Genomic DNA, 13,984 nt, shown 5'->3' with positions numbered 1-13,984 from the left:
CCTGGGCTGGGAGCAGGGCTGCAGCCACAGAGCCAGCGGGGCCGGAGAAGCAGCCCCGGGGCTGGAGCCAGAGCAGCAGCATCAGTGCTGAGGCAGGGTGGAGCCGGAGCTCGAACAGTGGGGCTGGGGCTGGAGCTGGAGCAGTCTGGAGCTGGGTGCGGAGAGCAACTGGGGCCAGCCAAGGGGGGACCCTGGCAAAGGGCCCAGCGCAGAGAGACACCCCCAGCCGAGGGTCCTTGCAGGCCAGACTGGGAGGGGGATCTGAACCCGGGAAGGAGGGTCCCACCCCCCAAAGCCCGGAGGGGTGTGGTCACCAACAAAGCAAGTGACCGACCCGCAGCATCCCTGCAGCACAGCCAGGGCCGGAGAAGGGGCCTGGGACCTACAAGGAACCAACTGTGAACGGCCCTGATGTTCCAGAGACATGGTTTGTGATGTTCCCTGCCACAGAGCGGGGTGATGTGTTTTCCTTTCATCTTTCCCATTTTTCCTTATTCTTTTTCAGATTAATTGCTGATTAAATAAACTGTATTTGCTTTAAATCGTATGTAATGATCACTGGGTCAGGGAAGCGCCCAGTGCAGAGAGAGTACCCCGGAGTGGGGACACCCTAGCCCCTGTCCTAGGTGGCCACAGCAAGGTTGGGGGTCGAGCCCCCCAGGAATCCTGGGCCCAGCCTTGTTGGGGTTACGAGGACTCTGCCAGACAGGAGAGTGGAAGGGGAGTCCTCCAGGACAGGGAGGCCTCTGGGGAAAGGAAGTGGGAGTGAGGACTCAGATCCTTCCTCTAGCCCATTTCACCAGAGTAGTGCAGAAGCCAGGAAACTTCCCCACAATAGTGGGACCGTTCCCCTGCTTCCATAAGGCTTCTAGAGTGACTGGTGTGAGTATTCTTCACATGCTCCTTGCTAACCATGTGGTTTGTATCCTCACCTGTAAGATCCAGTTCAACTTTGTCTTCCTTCTCCTGCAGCTTCTCCTCCTCTGACTCCACCTGGTTCTTGGCTGCTTTCTTCTTCTTCTTCTTCTTCTTCTTCTTCTCCTTCTTCAGGGAAAAGCACGTCCACCTTCTTGGAGAGGAAACCGTTCTCTCCTCATCGCTATCTGCCATCGAGTTGTCAGATTGGCTACAGACACAGAGTCTTTTCATGCCTGATAGGATCTTCCACGAGCATTTCCTTCTCATGGGCTTCTCTGGCAAGGCCTGTTCTTGCTGGCTGATGGCAGAGCATGCCTCCATGGCTGCAGGCTGGACGACCACGGTGTGCACATGGCTCTCTCTGTGCTCCCGAGAGGTGAGTCTTTGAAAAAAGGAACGAAGCCTGGAATAGAAAGAAGGAGGAAATGGGTTTTTCTGTCCTACTCTAAAGGAAGGGAATTAGTCTGCCCAGGATTCCCAGATCCAAGAGAGTGGTCTTTTGAAATCATCTGCTCCTCTAATAGCCAGGACTGGTTCATACAACCAAGAACATAAGCAACAAAAGACTGGCCATACTGGGTCAAACGAAAGGTCCATCTAGCCCTGTAGCCTGTCTTCCGACAGTGGCCAGTGCCAGGTGCCCCAGAGCGAATGAACAGAGAATCATCAAGTGATCCATTCCTGTTGCTCACTCCTGGCTTCTGGCAAACAGAGGCTAGGGAAACCATCCCTTCCCATCTTGGCTAACAGCCATTGATGGACCTATCCTCCATGAATTTATCTCGTTCATTTTTGAATCCTCTTATAATCTTGGCCTTCACAACATCCTCCAGCAAAGAGATCCACACATTAACTGTGCGTTGTGTGGAAAGAATACTTCCTTTTATTTGTTTGAAATTTGCTGCTTATTAACAAAGGTTTCAAAGGGGGCTCTTGGAGTTGAACCAAGGACCATTTAATGTGCAGTCAAACACTCTATCGCTGAGCTCTACCCCCATGACTACACCCAGCCCCAGGTGAAGACACTTGGGACCATGGTGAAAGAGGAATTCTTCTGGGGAAGTCCAAGGGCCCGTGTTATGCAGGTCATACTAGATGATCAGGGCTGGCCTTAGAGCCTTTGAAACTGTGAATTTATGAACCTAAAGTTGCCTTTAACGGCTAGTATGAAAATTGCTGCTCCTGTCCCAGAGGAGATGCGTTGAGGTTTCCTTGGGGAGAGGCACCAGGATCCCCGTTCCACCTTTGTCACAGCCTTTCTGGGACACAGCACATCACAGCTTCTCCCCTTTTGCTCTATAACAAGAAACCTCCATGCACCAGATCCGTAATCCCGTCCTAGCCCAGTCACTGGCTCCAGTTCCTAGCCTGACTCTCACCCCATGGAGCTCACGCCTCCTCTGCCAATGGACAGACATGGAAACAGCCAAGGTCAACTTCTGTTTTCTTTGCTCATTGCCTGGGCCTAGTTGCAAAAATGCTTCATTATTAACCCCACTCCTTTGTGCACAGAATGTTGGGACTCTGGGAACAGACAGGGCCAAGCCGAAAACCAAGACACCTCAGTTCCCAGAGAAGCCAGGAAAAGGAACAAAGGGTTATCATCTAGAAGGCTTGAGGGTCTGGAAGGATGGATTAGTAGCTGCAAATATGTTGACTTATTCTCAACTATTCCAAAATCTGGACTGTATTAGCAGGGGGAAAATAACCAATAAACTTTAACTGAAGAATTTCCCACACTATTTATAACGTCCAATCAGAACAGTAGGCCACCCAAACAATGACAAAGAAATCACAGCGAGACCCATGACAAATTTAGGCTGCAGTTTATTTAAACCCCTTTCCTGGAAAGGAATTGCAGGGGGGATTTGACACGTCTAGTTTATGTAGCCCAATGGGGGTATAGTAGAATTTGTAGAGAGTTTTGAAGTCTATCTCCATGAGATTATTTCTGAGAGAACTATCAAGATAGCAGCCAGGGGATGGGAGTGGAGCTGGATCACTTTCAATAGCTTCAGATTTATTTCTTCTGCATATTTGAGCTCATTTATGTGTGTTTCAATCATGTAAATTCTGAGACCGATCTTGTCCCAATACACATACATTAGACAATCATGACATGAGACAAAGGGTTTATATTCACTACTTGAAGGCAAGGAGTGCATTAGGGGCAACTCCAAGGGAAATACTATTGATGGAGCTATCAATCTAAATTCTACACCAATTTTTTATCTTCCCTTTAGGTTATACCCATGCAAATTCACCCATATTAGTCTGCTGAAAGATAAAAGCATCGAAATCTGCCTCCAAAGACCGGGAAAGGCTGAAGCAGACGGAGCAGGGAGAGACGCCCACATTCAAATCAAAACGGAACGCTGAGACCTGACTGTTGCAACGCTGGCCCCCACCCGTCCCTGCACCGGGGGGGCCAAGCTGAGCCTGAGAAGAGCCAGAATTGACCAATGAACATTGCCAAAGAGCCCCAGTAACACGCCAGCAGCCCCCGATCCACCACCCCCTCCAGCCCCCAGCACCTCCCGCCCAGCGGCAGCCCCGCCCGTCAGCGCCTCCCCCTCCCTCCCCACTCCTCCTGCCCGCCGCAATCGGCTGTTCTGCCGTGCGCAGGGGGCTCTGGTGGGGAAGGGGCAGGAGCGAGGGCATGGCAGGCTCGGGGGAAGGGGCAGGGGCCTTGGGGGAAGGGGTGGAGTGGTGGCAGGACCTGGGGCAGAGCAGGGGTTTGAGCAGTGAGCACCCCACAGCGTATGGGAAAGTTGGCATCTGTAGCTCCAGCCTCGGAGTCAGCGCTGTGCAAGGAGCCGCGTATTAACCTCTGACGAGCCGCATGCGGCCCCGGAGCCCCAGGTCGGCCACCCCTGCCCGAGGGGAAGGAGGCACCAACCTGTCATGTGCGATCGAAGGAGCAGGAAAAGAATCTGGGAATTACCTTCTGTAAAAACTCATCTTTTGTCGAAAACCTGTGGAAAAAGCTGATGCAAGAAGTTGTTGACAGAGGGATAGTCCGCGTCTCTCAGCAGCTCCTTGGGTCACCAGCCGTTGTCAACCAAGCCAGTTGGCAGACTGAAGGCAGGGCAAGAATGCTGAGGCCGAACAGTCTTTGCTGTTGGCATCCGTGACCTCACAATCAGCTTAAGCATCAACACACACAGACCCCCCCCCACCCAGAGAGATACACACACACAGAAGCTGGTAACATTTACAACATGGAGAGATGCACCCAAAATCTCGAGGACTTTTGATTTGGGGGAGGGCATCATCGGCGCTGACTGCATGGGTGCCCCGGGGCTGGAGCACCCATGGGGAAAAATTAGTGGGTGCTTAGCACCCACCGGCAGCCAAGCTCTGCCCTCCCCCAAAGCATCTCCCGCTGACCAACTCCTCCCCACCCTCCCAGGGCCTTCTGCCCACCACAGAACAGCTGTTTGGCTGCACTCAGGAGGCTCCCATTTGGTGGGGGAGGAGCAAAGCCATAACTCACTCAGAGATGTGATTTTATTAAATGGTTCGGAGGCTCAGAAACACGTAGAAAATGTTCTAAGGCTCTGAGCGAGTGAAAGTGCCAGTCACCCAGAGAGCAGGGGGAGCAGGTCCAAGATGTAGAAAGAGGGTTTCCTGCCGGGAGAAGGGAAGCGGCGAGATTGCAGCTCTTTGGGACAGAGACTGTTTGTTCTGTATGTATGCAGCACCTGGCACAATGGGGCCTGATACCTGAGTAGGGCCTGGACACAGTGCTAATAAAGCAAGGGCATTTGTTGACTTACTGAAGTGCCCTGAGTCCCCTGCGTGGAAAGGTGGCAGGTGAAGCAGGGGCAAACCCTAGACAGATGGGATCTGCCCAGCCTGGGGCAGCATGTGCGGGAAGGGGAAGGGGAAAGGCCATTGGGAGTGTTTCCACACAAGCCAAGAAATCAGGGCACCAGCCCTAGCATGGCTGAGTGAGGCTGTTTCCTGGGATAGATCTCCACAGACAGCATTCGTGGGCAGGCTGGGAGGGATGGCCTGGATTCACTTTGGAGTGGATCCAGTGTAAATGAGACTAGAATTGTCCCAGAAGGGCCCAGATACAACAGTGACAGACGCTGTAGGTGGAGCCTGTGAATAAATAAATTAGGTGCATTATAAAACAGTAGTAAAATAATCCCCCTGCTCTGTGACCCCAAGTCTGACCTTGTACCTGTCAATGGGCATCATCACTGAATGGGGGAGCTGTTAACGAGGCGCCGCAGGGATTGGCTGTAGCCCCCTCACTTCTCAACTTTTTAATTAACGATCTGGAAGGAAGCATAAAATCACTGCTGATAAAGTCTGTGGCTAACACAGCTTGGAGGAGTGGTAAATAATGCTAATGATGGGGCCGTTGTATGGAGCAGCCTGGATAGTTTGGTAAACTGGGATTAGTAAAACAAATGCAGCCAAAAGCAAGGCCCTATAGCTGGGAATGGAGACGGGTGGCCGCGCCTAGAGCCTCGGGAACGGTAGCCTGGAAAGCAGTGACTAGGAGAAGGATTTACGTGTCACAGAGGACAAAGAGCTGAACACCGACTCCCATTGCTAATGTGATCCTCGGATGTAGAAACGGGAGCAGCCTTGGCTTCTTTGTGTGTTGTCATAAATATAAAGGGAAGGGTAAACCCCTGTAAAATCCCTCCTGGCCAGAGGAAATCTCCTCTCACCTGTAAAGGGTTAAGAAGCTAAAGGTAACCTCGCTGGCACCTGACCAAAATGACCAATGAGGAGACAAGATAATTTCAAAAGCTGGGAGGAGGGAGAGAAACAAAGGGTATGTGTGTCTGTCTATATTTTGTCTTTGCCGGGGATAGACCAGGAATGAAGCCTTAGAACTTTTAGTAAGTAATCTAGCTAGGTACGTGTTAGATTATGATTTCTTTAAATGGCTGAGAAAAGAATTGTGCTGAATAGAATAACTATTTCTGTCTGTGTATCTTTTTTGTAACTTAAGGTTTTTGCCTAGAGGGGTTCTCTATGTTTTGAATCTAATTACCCTGTAAGGTATCTACCATCCTGACTTTACAAGGGGGATCTTTTTTTTTTTATTTCTATTTACTTCTATTTCTATTAAAAGTCTTTTTGTAAGAAAACTGAATGCTTTTTCATTGTTCTCAGATCCAAGGGTTTGGGTCTGTGGTCACCTATGCAAATTGGTGAGGCTTTTTACCAAACCTTGTCCAGGAAGTGGGTGCAAGGTTTTGGGAAGTATTTTGGGGGGAAAGACGTGTCCAAACAGCTCTTCCCCAGTAACCAGTATTTGTTTGGTGGTGGTAGCGGCCAATCCAAGGACAAAAGGGTGGAATATTTTGTACCTTGGGGAAGTTTTGACCTAAGCTGGTAAAGATAAGCTTAGGAGGTTTTTCATGCAGGTCCCCACATCTGTACCCTAGAGTTCAGAGTGGGGGAGGAACCTTGACATGTGTGTAATTAAATCACCTCTTCATTTCTTTAAGTAGCTCATTGCTTGTTTGGGGGCTTTTCTGGGGGCGCGGCTTCTGCTTTGGTTTTGGTTTTGTTTAAATTTCCCGCCGGTGAGGGTGATTGGCTCCTGGTTGTGCAATCGACTGAAAAAAAAGATTTAAAGGGCTGCTGGCTACTTCCTCTGCTCAGGAAAGTGCGGCGGGGCCATGGCCACCGGGGACCTGGCCGGGAGCTTCCAGGACGAAGTGACTTGTTCCATCTGCCTGGAGCATTTCACAGACCCGGTGACCATTGAGTGTGGCACAACTTCTGCCGGGCCTGCCTCAGCCAGTGCTGGGGGGAGCGGGAGCCAAACTTCTCCTGCCCCCAGTGAAGAGAAACCGCCCTGCAGAGAGACCTGCGTCCCCACGGGCAGCTGGGGAACCTGGCGGACGCCTGAGGCTGCAGGCGGGGCCAGAGCCCGAGGGGCAGAGAGTGGGTGACAGGCACCAGGAGGCTCTGAAACTCTCCTGCGAGGAGGATCAACCCCCCCTTTGCTTGGTGTGTGACCGATCCTGGGCGCACCGCACTCGCACGGTGGTTCCCATGGAGGAGGCTGCCCAGGAGCACAGGGTAGGGAACAGTTATCTGCATGGCTGGGAGTTACAGGGGCAGCTTCTCTGCAGCTACAGAGCCCCCCCGTGTGTCTGACCAGCCCTGGGTTAGAGCCAGGGAGCTGCCTAATAACGGGATTGCTGGCAGTGGGAATTTTTCATAATATTTTGGATGAATATTGTGTGTGCCTCAGTGTCCCCTATGTGGTGCATGTTTAACACCCACAGACCCCCGTTGTCGTCAGCTGGGATCAAAGAGGGGGACCTGTGGATCTGAATGGACGAGCCTCCACTGCGTGAGCTAAAAGACCTGTTCTCTTCTCCAAGACTGAAGGAGGTTCACACATCTTTAGTTGGTCTAGGTGCTGCTGAAGGGGGACAGAGCCCCACACCAAGCAGGCATGGGTTACACATGGTTAAGTTTTTCACGGAGGTTGCAGAAGTCACAGAATCCGAGACTTCCAGAGACCTCTGTGACTTCAGCTCGTAGCTCCAAGCGAGCCCCCACAGCTGCCCAGCCACTGTGAGCGGTGTGGGGACCCCGCAGCTGAACTCCCCATGGACAGGTCACGGGCTTCTGTGAATTTTTCTTTATTGCCTGTGACCTGCTGTGACTGTTACTAAAAATATCCCGGACAAAATCTTAGCCTTACCCATGGTTAAGTAGGTGAGGGGAGGGGGGAAAGGTGTTACTTGTAGAGACCCAGAGATACAGGCATGAGGGACAGCTGGCTGCCTGGGGCCCCATGCCCATGGAGTGTCCCAGAAGACAATGGCCATTCCAATTGCCTGGACATTGGGCACCAAACAATAAATGACCATGGACGGCCCACCCTCCGTGGGAAGCCAGCCAAGTGTGCCCAGCTGGAGGACCAAGGACTGGGGTGGGGTTCTAAGTGTGGGCTGCTGGAGGCAGGAGAGCTGCTTGTGGGCTCGGATGACAGGGGGACAGAGGGCTCCGGGACTGACCCAGATGGACCTTTCCGTTCTCTGTGTTAACTAAGCACTGTCTGCGCTGTGTTCCAGACATGTCAAAAAACAGGGAGAGTCGATTATTTTTTATAAAGGTCCAAATTTCTTGGTCAAGGCATAGTCAAGGTCCAGACTTCAGAGAAAATAATAAAAAATAATAACAATCATGATCATAATAAAATAATAAAAAGATTTCAGGATCTGCTGGAAAGCATCTGGTGGTCCAGATTTGGCCCGCGGTCTGCCTGTTGACTGCCCCTGTAATAACCCCCCTGCTCTCACAATGCTGGCTGAGAGTCACTCAGGGGAAGGAAGTGGGGGTACATGGCTCCCTGGGGCCTACAAGTCTCCCTTGGGTGTCCCACTCAGGTGGACTTGCTGACGTGAAGCGGGGTGCTGAAGACTCTGAGATTCAGAGTCAGGAGGCGGTGAAGCCAGGTGACTTTCCTCACTGGAAAAAGTGTGACCTTAAGGGGTTGCCACACTAAAGAGCTCCTCCCAGGGACTGATCAAGGGCACCAGACCTATGGCCGGGAAACCGCCTGGAGATGATGGTGCTGGGGCGGAGTGGGCCAGGCCCAGCAGCGGTGCCGGGAGCTCCCTTGGAGCTGAGGTCACTTTTTCAGAGGGTTGGAGAAGGGGGACCTGCTCCCACAGCCTCACTCTGCTCAGTGACGATGTTATCGCTGGGCACAAACCAGTGACCCCAAACCAGCCCCCAGAGCCATTGTCTGTTTGCAGGAGCAAATCCTGAGCCGCCGGCAGCATCTGTGGGAGGAGACAGAAGAGCTCCTGGGCCTGAAATCCGACTGGGACAAGGAGAGGGAGAGGCTCCTGGTAGGTGCCCTGCCCTGCCCGGCCGCTTTGCACAGGGGTGTCAACGACAGCAGCAGGGGGTCTCTGCGCTGGCTGGGGTCTGGGGCATTCAGAAGGTGAAAGGGTTTCCAGGGTCGCTACAGGGAGACAGATCAGGGTCATTGTAACCAGTGCAGGGCAGACTCTGCTCTCAGGGACCTGGTGTACATCAGCAGTGACCCCACCGAAGTCAGTGGGGTCAGGGTCAGGCTCCTCTGGGACCCTGGTGTTAGTTCCCACTGGGGTCAGTGGGTTTACACCAGGTAGCTGGAGCAGCCTCTGGCTCTGTCTCTCTAGCACTGGGAGTGGGGGCCAGAGGGAGAGGCCAGTAAAACACTGAACAGACACAGATGTGGCAGGGGTCGGGGCGGAGCAGGGGGAGACTTTTGCTGATCCCAGGGTTCGAGTGTCAGACGTTCCAGTGATGCCATTGGGCAGTTTGGGAAGCACCATTTGCCACGGCCTGGTCTGCACTTCACTCTGGTGCTGGGACAGTGATGGGGACGGGCTGGGGGTTGGTGATTTTGGGTCACATTTTTATACTAGCAAAAGCTCTAGTGTAGCCACAGTGACTCTGGCAAAGATATTGAATGAAAGGCTCTGTGGAGCCCGGACAAGGCTTTGTCCCATTTCCCATGACACCCGCTCTCCCCGTGTCCCTGCCCTGCCCCTGCGTCTCTCTGTGCACCCCAGAGGCAGACGGAAGTGGAGCGGCCGCTGGCGGTGTCCAAGTGCGAGGGGCTGCGCCAGTTTCTGGCTGAACCGGAGCGCCTCCTCCTGGCCCGGCTGGGAGAGCTGGACGAGGAGATTGGGAGGAGGAGGGAGGAAAATGCCACCCACCTGGGTGAGGAGATTTCCCGGCTCAGCGCCCTGATCACAGAGCTGGAGGGGAAGCGTCAGCAGCCGGTGCTGGAATTGCTGCAGGTGAGACAGTGTCAGATGCGCCCAGAGCCCAGTGCAGGGAGGAGACGGCCCCTGAGTCACTTGGGCTGACAGGGTAACTCAGTGCAGGGAGCACGGCCCGGGGCGTCTGCAGGGCCAGGGGCCCAGGGCTGCAGAGAGACAGGAGTTTGGGTCCTCGGGAGGTGGGGGGAGGCTGGTGAAAGGCTGTTCCAGCCCCGGCCCTGGGGCTCAGTGCAGGGGGCCCAGCCGTCTCTGCAGGGCAGCTGGTGTAAACGGGGCTCTGCTCTCACTAGCACAGCCCTTTAGTGCCTCCACCCCACTGGGGGAGCAGCCTGTGGGGCTGGGTCTGGGGGAGCAGAGTGACCCCTCTCGGGCAGGGGGCCGGCTGGGCCATGGGCACTGACTCTCTGCTCTGTCTCTCCTTCCCCTCTAGGGTGTCAGAAGTGCTGTGAGCAGATACATCCGGGCTCCGTCTGCCCCGACGCCTCGTGCTGGGAAAAGACTCAGGGTATGTCTACACTACGAAATCAGGTCGAATTTATAGAAGTCAGTTTTTTAGAAATCGGTTTTATATATTCGAGTGTGTGTCCCCACAGAAAATGCTCTAAGTGCATTAAGTGCATTCACTCGGCGGAGCGCTTCCACAGTACCGAGGCAAGCGTCGACTTCCGGAGTGTTGCACTGTGGGTGGCTATCCCAGTTCCCGCAGTCTCCGCTGCCCATTGGAATTCTGGGTTGAGATCCCAGTGCCTGATGGGGCTAAAACATTGTCGCGGGTGGTTCTGGGTACATATCGTCCATTCCCTCCCTCCCTCCGTGAAAGCAAGGGCAGACAATCGTTTCGCGCCTTTTTTCCTGAGTTACCTGTGCAGACCCCAGACCACGGCAAGCATGGAGCCCGCTCAGCTCACCGTCACCGTATGTCTCCTGGGTGCTGGCAGACGCGGTACTGCATTGCTACACAGCAGCAGCAACCCCTTGCCTTGTGGCAGCAGACGGTGCGATAGGCCTGCTAGCCGTCATCGTCATGTCCGAGGTGCTCCTGGTCACCTGTGTGAGGTCGATCAGGAGCGCCTGGGCAGACATGGGCGCAGGGGCTAAATTTGGAGTGACTTGATCAGCTCATTCTCTTTAGTCCTGCAGTCAGTCCTATTGAACCATCTTATGGTGAGCAGGCAGGCGATACGGATTGCTAGCAGTCCTATTGCATCCTCTTCTGCCGGGCAGCCCTGAGATGTGGATGGCATGCAGTCCTTCTGCACCGTCTGCTGCCAGCCAAAGATCTAAAAGATAGATGGAGTGGATCAAAACAAGAAATAGACCAGATTTGTTTTGTACTCATTTGCAAACCCCCCCGTCTAGGGGACTCATTCCTCTAGGTCACACTGCAGTCACTCACAGAGAAGGTGCAGTGAGGTAAATCTAGCCATGTATCAATCAGAGGCCAGACTAACCTCCTTGTTCCAATAAGAACAGTTACTTAGGTGCACCATTTCTTATTGGAACCCTCCGTGAAGTCCTGCCTGAAATACTCCTTGATGTAAAGCCACCCCCGTTGTTGATTTTAGCTCCCTGTAAGCCAACCCTGTAAGCCGTGTCGTCAGTCGCCCCTCCCTGCGTCAGAGCAACGGCAAACAATCGTGCATCTGAGTTGAGAGTGCTGTCCAGAGCAGTCACAATGGAGCACTCTGGGACAGCTCCCGGAGGCCAATACCGTCGAATTGTGTCCACAGTACCTCCTCCTCCTTGTAAGAACCTTTTATGTACTTGAAAACTGTTCTCATGTCCCCACTCAGTCTTCTCTTCTCCAGACTAAACAAACCCAGTTCTTTCAACCTTTCCTCGTAGATCATGTTTTCTAGACCAGCGGTTCTCAACAGGGGGTTCGTGGCCCACTGGGGTCCATGAACCCTTTCGGGGGGCCGCAGGGCCCCGTGGCTAAAATCCAAAGCCCGAATCCCGCAGGGCTGAAGCCGGGAGCAGCAGGGCTGAATTCTGGAGCCCCGAGCCCTGGTGCTCCCCAAGGGCCAGAAGCCCTGAGCCCATGGGCAGAGTTGGGGGAACACAGGGATGTTACACCCCCCCCCAAACTACAGTGCAAGAGCCGGGCAGTCCTGGGGTAGCTCCACACGCCCCCTCCACCACCTCCTCTCTCCACCCCCTGGCTAGGTCGGAGGTGGGAAGCCAGAGTCCGGCAGCGTGGGACAGCTGCTGCTCTGACTGGTGCCATGGAGCAGGCAGCCGCAGCGTTGCCTCGTCTCCTGCTGCTGCAGGGGGTTGAAGCTGCTCCCCTTTGCTCATGCAGCTGGTAAGAGCTGCCTGGGCGGGGGGACCCGGCTGCTTTGTGGCTGGCAGAGCCCTCAGGGTACAGGGACCGCAGGGGAGCCCTGAGAGCACACAGCCCCTAGCTGCCTCCTCCCTGCACCCTGAGCTACCCTCTGCCCACACACAGCCCCTAGCTACCCCCCTCCCTGCACCCTGAGCTCCCCTCTGCCCAGACACAGCCCCTAGCTACCCCCCTCCCTGCACCCTGAGCTACCCTCTGCCCAGACACAGCCCCTAGCTACCCCCCTCCCTGCCCCCTGAGCTACCCTCTGCCCAGACACAGCCCCTAGCTACCCCCCTCCCTGCACCCTGAGCTACCCTCTGCCCACACACAGCCCCTAGCTACCTCCTCCCTGCACCCTGAGCTACCCTCTGCCCAGACACAGCCCCTAGCTACCCCCCTCCCTGCACCCTGAGCTACCCTCTGCCCAGACACAGCCCCTAGCTACCCCCCTCCCTGCACCCTGAGCTACCCTCTGCCCACACACAGCCCCTAGCTACCCCCCTCCCTGCACCCTGAGCTACCCTCTGCCCAGACACAGCCCCTAGCTACCCCCCTCCCTGCCCCCTGAGCTACCCTCTGCCCACACACAGCCCCTAGCTACCTCCCTCCCTGCCCCCTGAGCTACCCTCTGCCCAGACACAGCCCCTAGCTACCCCCTCCCTGCACCCTGAGCTACCCTCTGCCCAGACACAGCCCCTAGCTACCCCCCTCCCTGCACCCTGAGCTCCCCTCTGCCCAGACACAGCCCCTAGCTACCCCCCTCCCTGCACCCTGAGCTCCCCTCTGCCCAGACACAGCCCCTAGCTACCCCCCTCCCTGCACCCTGAGCTACCCTCTGCCCACACACAGCCCCTAGCTACCCCCCTCACTGCCCCCTGAGCTACCCTCTGCCCAGACACAGCCCCTAGCTACCCACCGCCCTGCACCCTGAGCTACCCTCTGCCCACACACAGCCCCTAGCTACCCCCCTCCCTGCACCCTGAGTTACCCTCTGCCCACACACAGCCCCTAGCTACCCCGCTCCCTGCACCCTGAGCTACCCTCTGCCCAGACACAGCCCCTAGCTACCTCCTCCCTGCACCCTGAGCTACCCTCTGCCCACACACAGCCCCTAGCTACCTCCTCCCTGCCCCCTGAGCTACCCTCTGCCCACACACAGCCCCTAGCTACCTCCTCCCTGCACCCTGAGCTACCCTCTGCCCAGACACAGCCCCTAGCTACCCCCCTCCCTGCACCCTGAGCTACCCTCTGCCCAGACACAGCCCCTAGCTACCCCCTCCCTGCACCCTGAGCTACCCTCTGCCCACACACAGCCCCTAGCTACCCCCCTCCCTGCACCCTGAGCTCCCCTCTGCCCACACACAGCCCCTAGCTACCCCCCTCCCTGCACCCTGAGCTACCCTCTGCCCAGACACAGCCCCTAGCTACCCCCCTCCCTGCACCCTGAGCTACCCTCTGCCCAGACACAGCCCCTAGCTACCTCCTCCCTGCACCCTGAGCTACCCTCTTCCCAGACACAGCCCCTAGCTACCCCCCTCCCTGCACCCTGAGCTCCCCTCTGCCCACACACAGCCCCTAGCTACCCCCCTCCCTGCACCCTGAGCTCCCCTCTGCCCACACACAGCCCCTAGCTACCCCCCTCCCTGCACCCTGAGCTACCCTCTGCCCAGACACAGCCCCTAGCTACCCCCCTCCCTGCACCCTGAGCTCCCCTCTGCCCACACACAGCCCCTAGCTACCTCCTCCCTGCACCCTGAGCTACCCTCTGCCCACACACAGCCCCTAGCTGCCTCCTCCCTGCACCCTGAGCTACCCTCTGCCCACACACAGCCCCTAGCTACCCCCCTCCCTGCACCCTGAGCTACCCTCTGCCCAGACACAGCCCCTAGCTACCTCCTCCCTGCACCCTGAGCTACCCTCTGCCCAGACACAGCCCCTAGCTACCCCCTCCCTGCACACTGAGCTA

At 55.7% G+C, this 13,984-nt stretch overlaps 1 protein-coding gene across 1 annotated transcript; it reads left to right on the top strand.

Annotated features, from left to right (window-relative positions):
- Positions 1-6,427: 6,427 nt before the first annotated feature.
- On the top strand, positions 6,428-11,909 carry LOC122462252 (tripartite motif-containing protein 15-like). The gene is made up of 5 exons (XM_043524812.1): positions 6,428-6,978; positions 8,673-8,768; positions 9,480-9,710; positions 10,123-10,197; positions 11,859-11,909. The coding sequence occupies exons 1-5, from the start codon at positions 6,952-6,954 to the stop codon at positions 11,907-11,909; spliced, it is 480 nt and encodes a 159-aa protein (XP_043380747.1). The 5' UTR covers positions 6,428-6,951.
- The last annotated feature ends 2,075 nt before the right edge of the window (positions 11,910-13,984 follow it).

This window comes from Chelonia mydas, chromosome 11, assembly GCF_015237465.2.
Source record: "Chelonia mydas isolate rCheMyd1 chromosome 11, rCheMyd1.pri.v2, whole genome shotgun sequence".
Lineage (NCBI taxonomy): Eukaryota > Metazoa > Chordata > Testudines > Cheloniidae > Chelonia > Chelonia mydas.
Note: the sequence above shows the minus strand (reverse complement) of the source record. Positions and strands in the feature narration are given on the sequence as shown.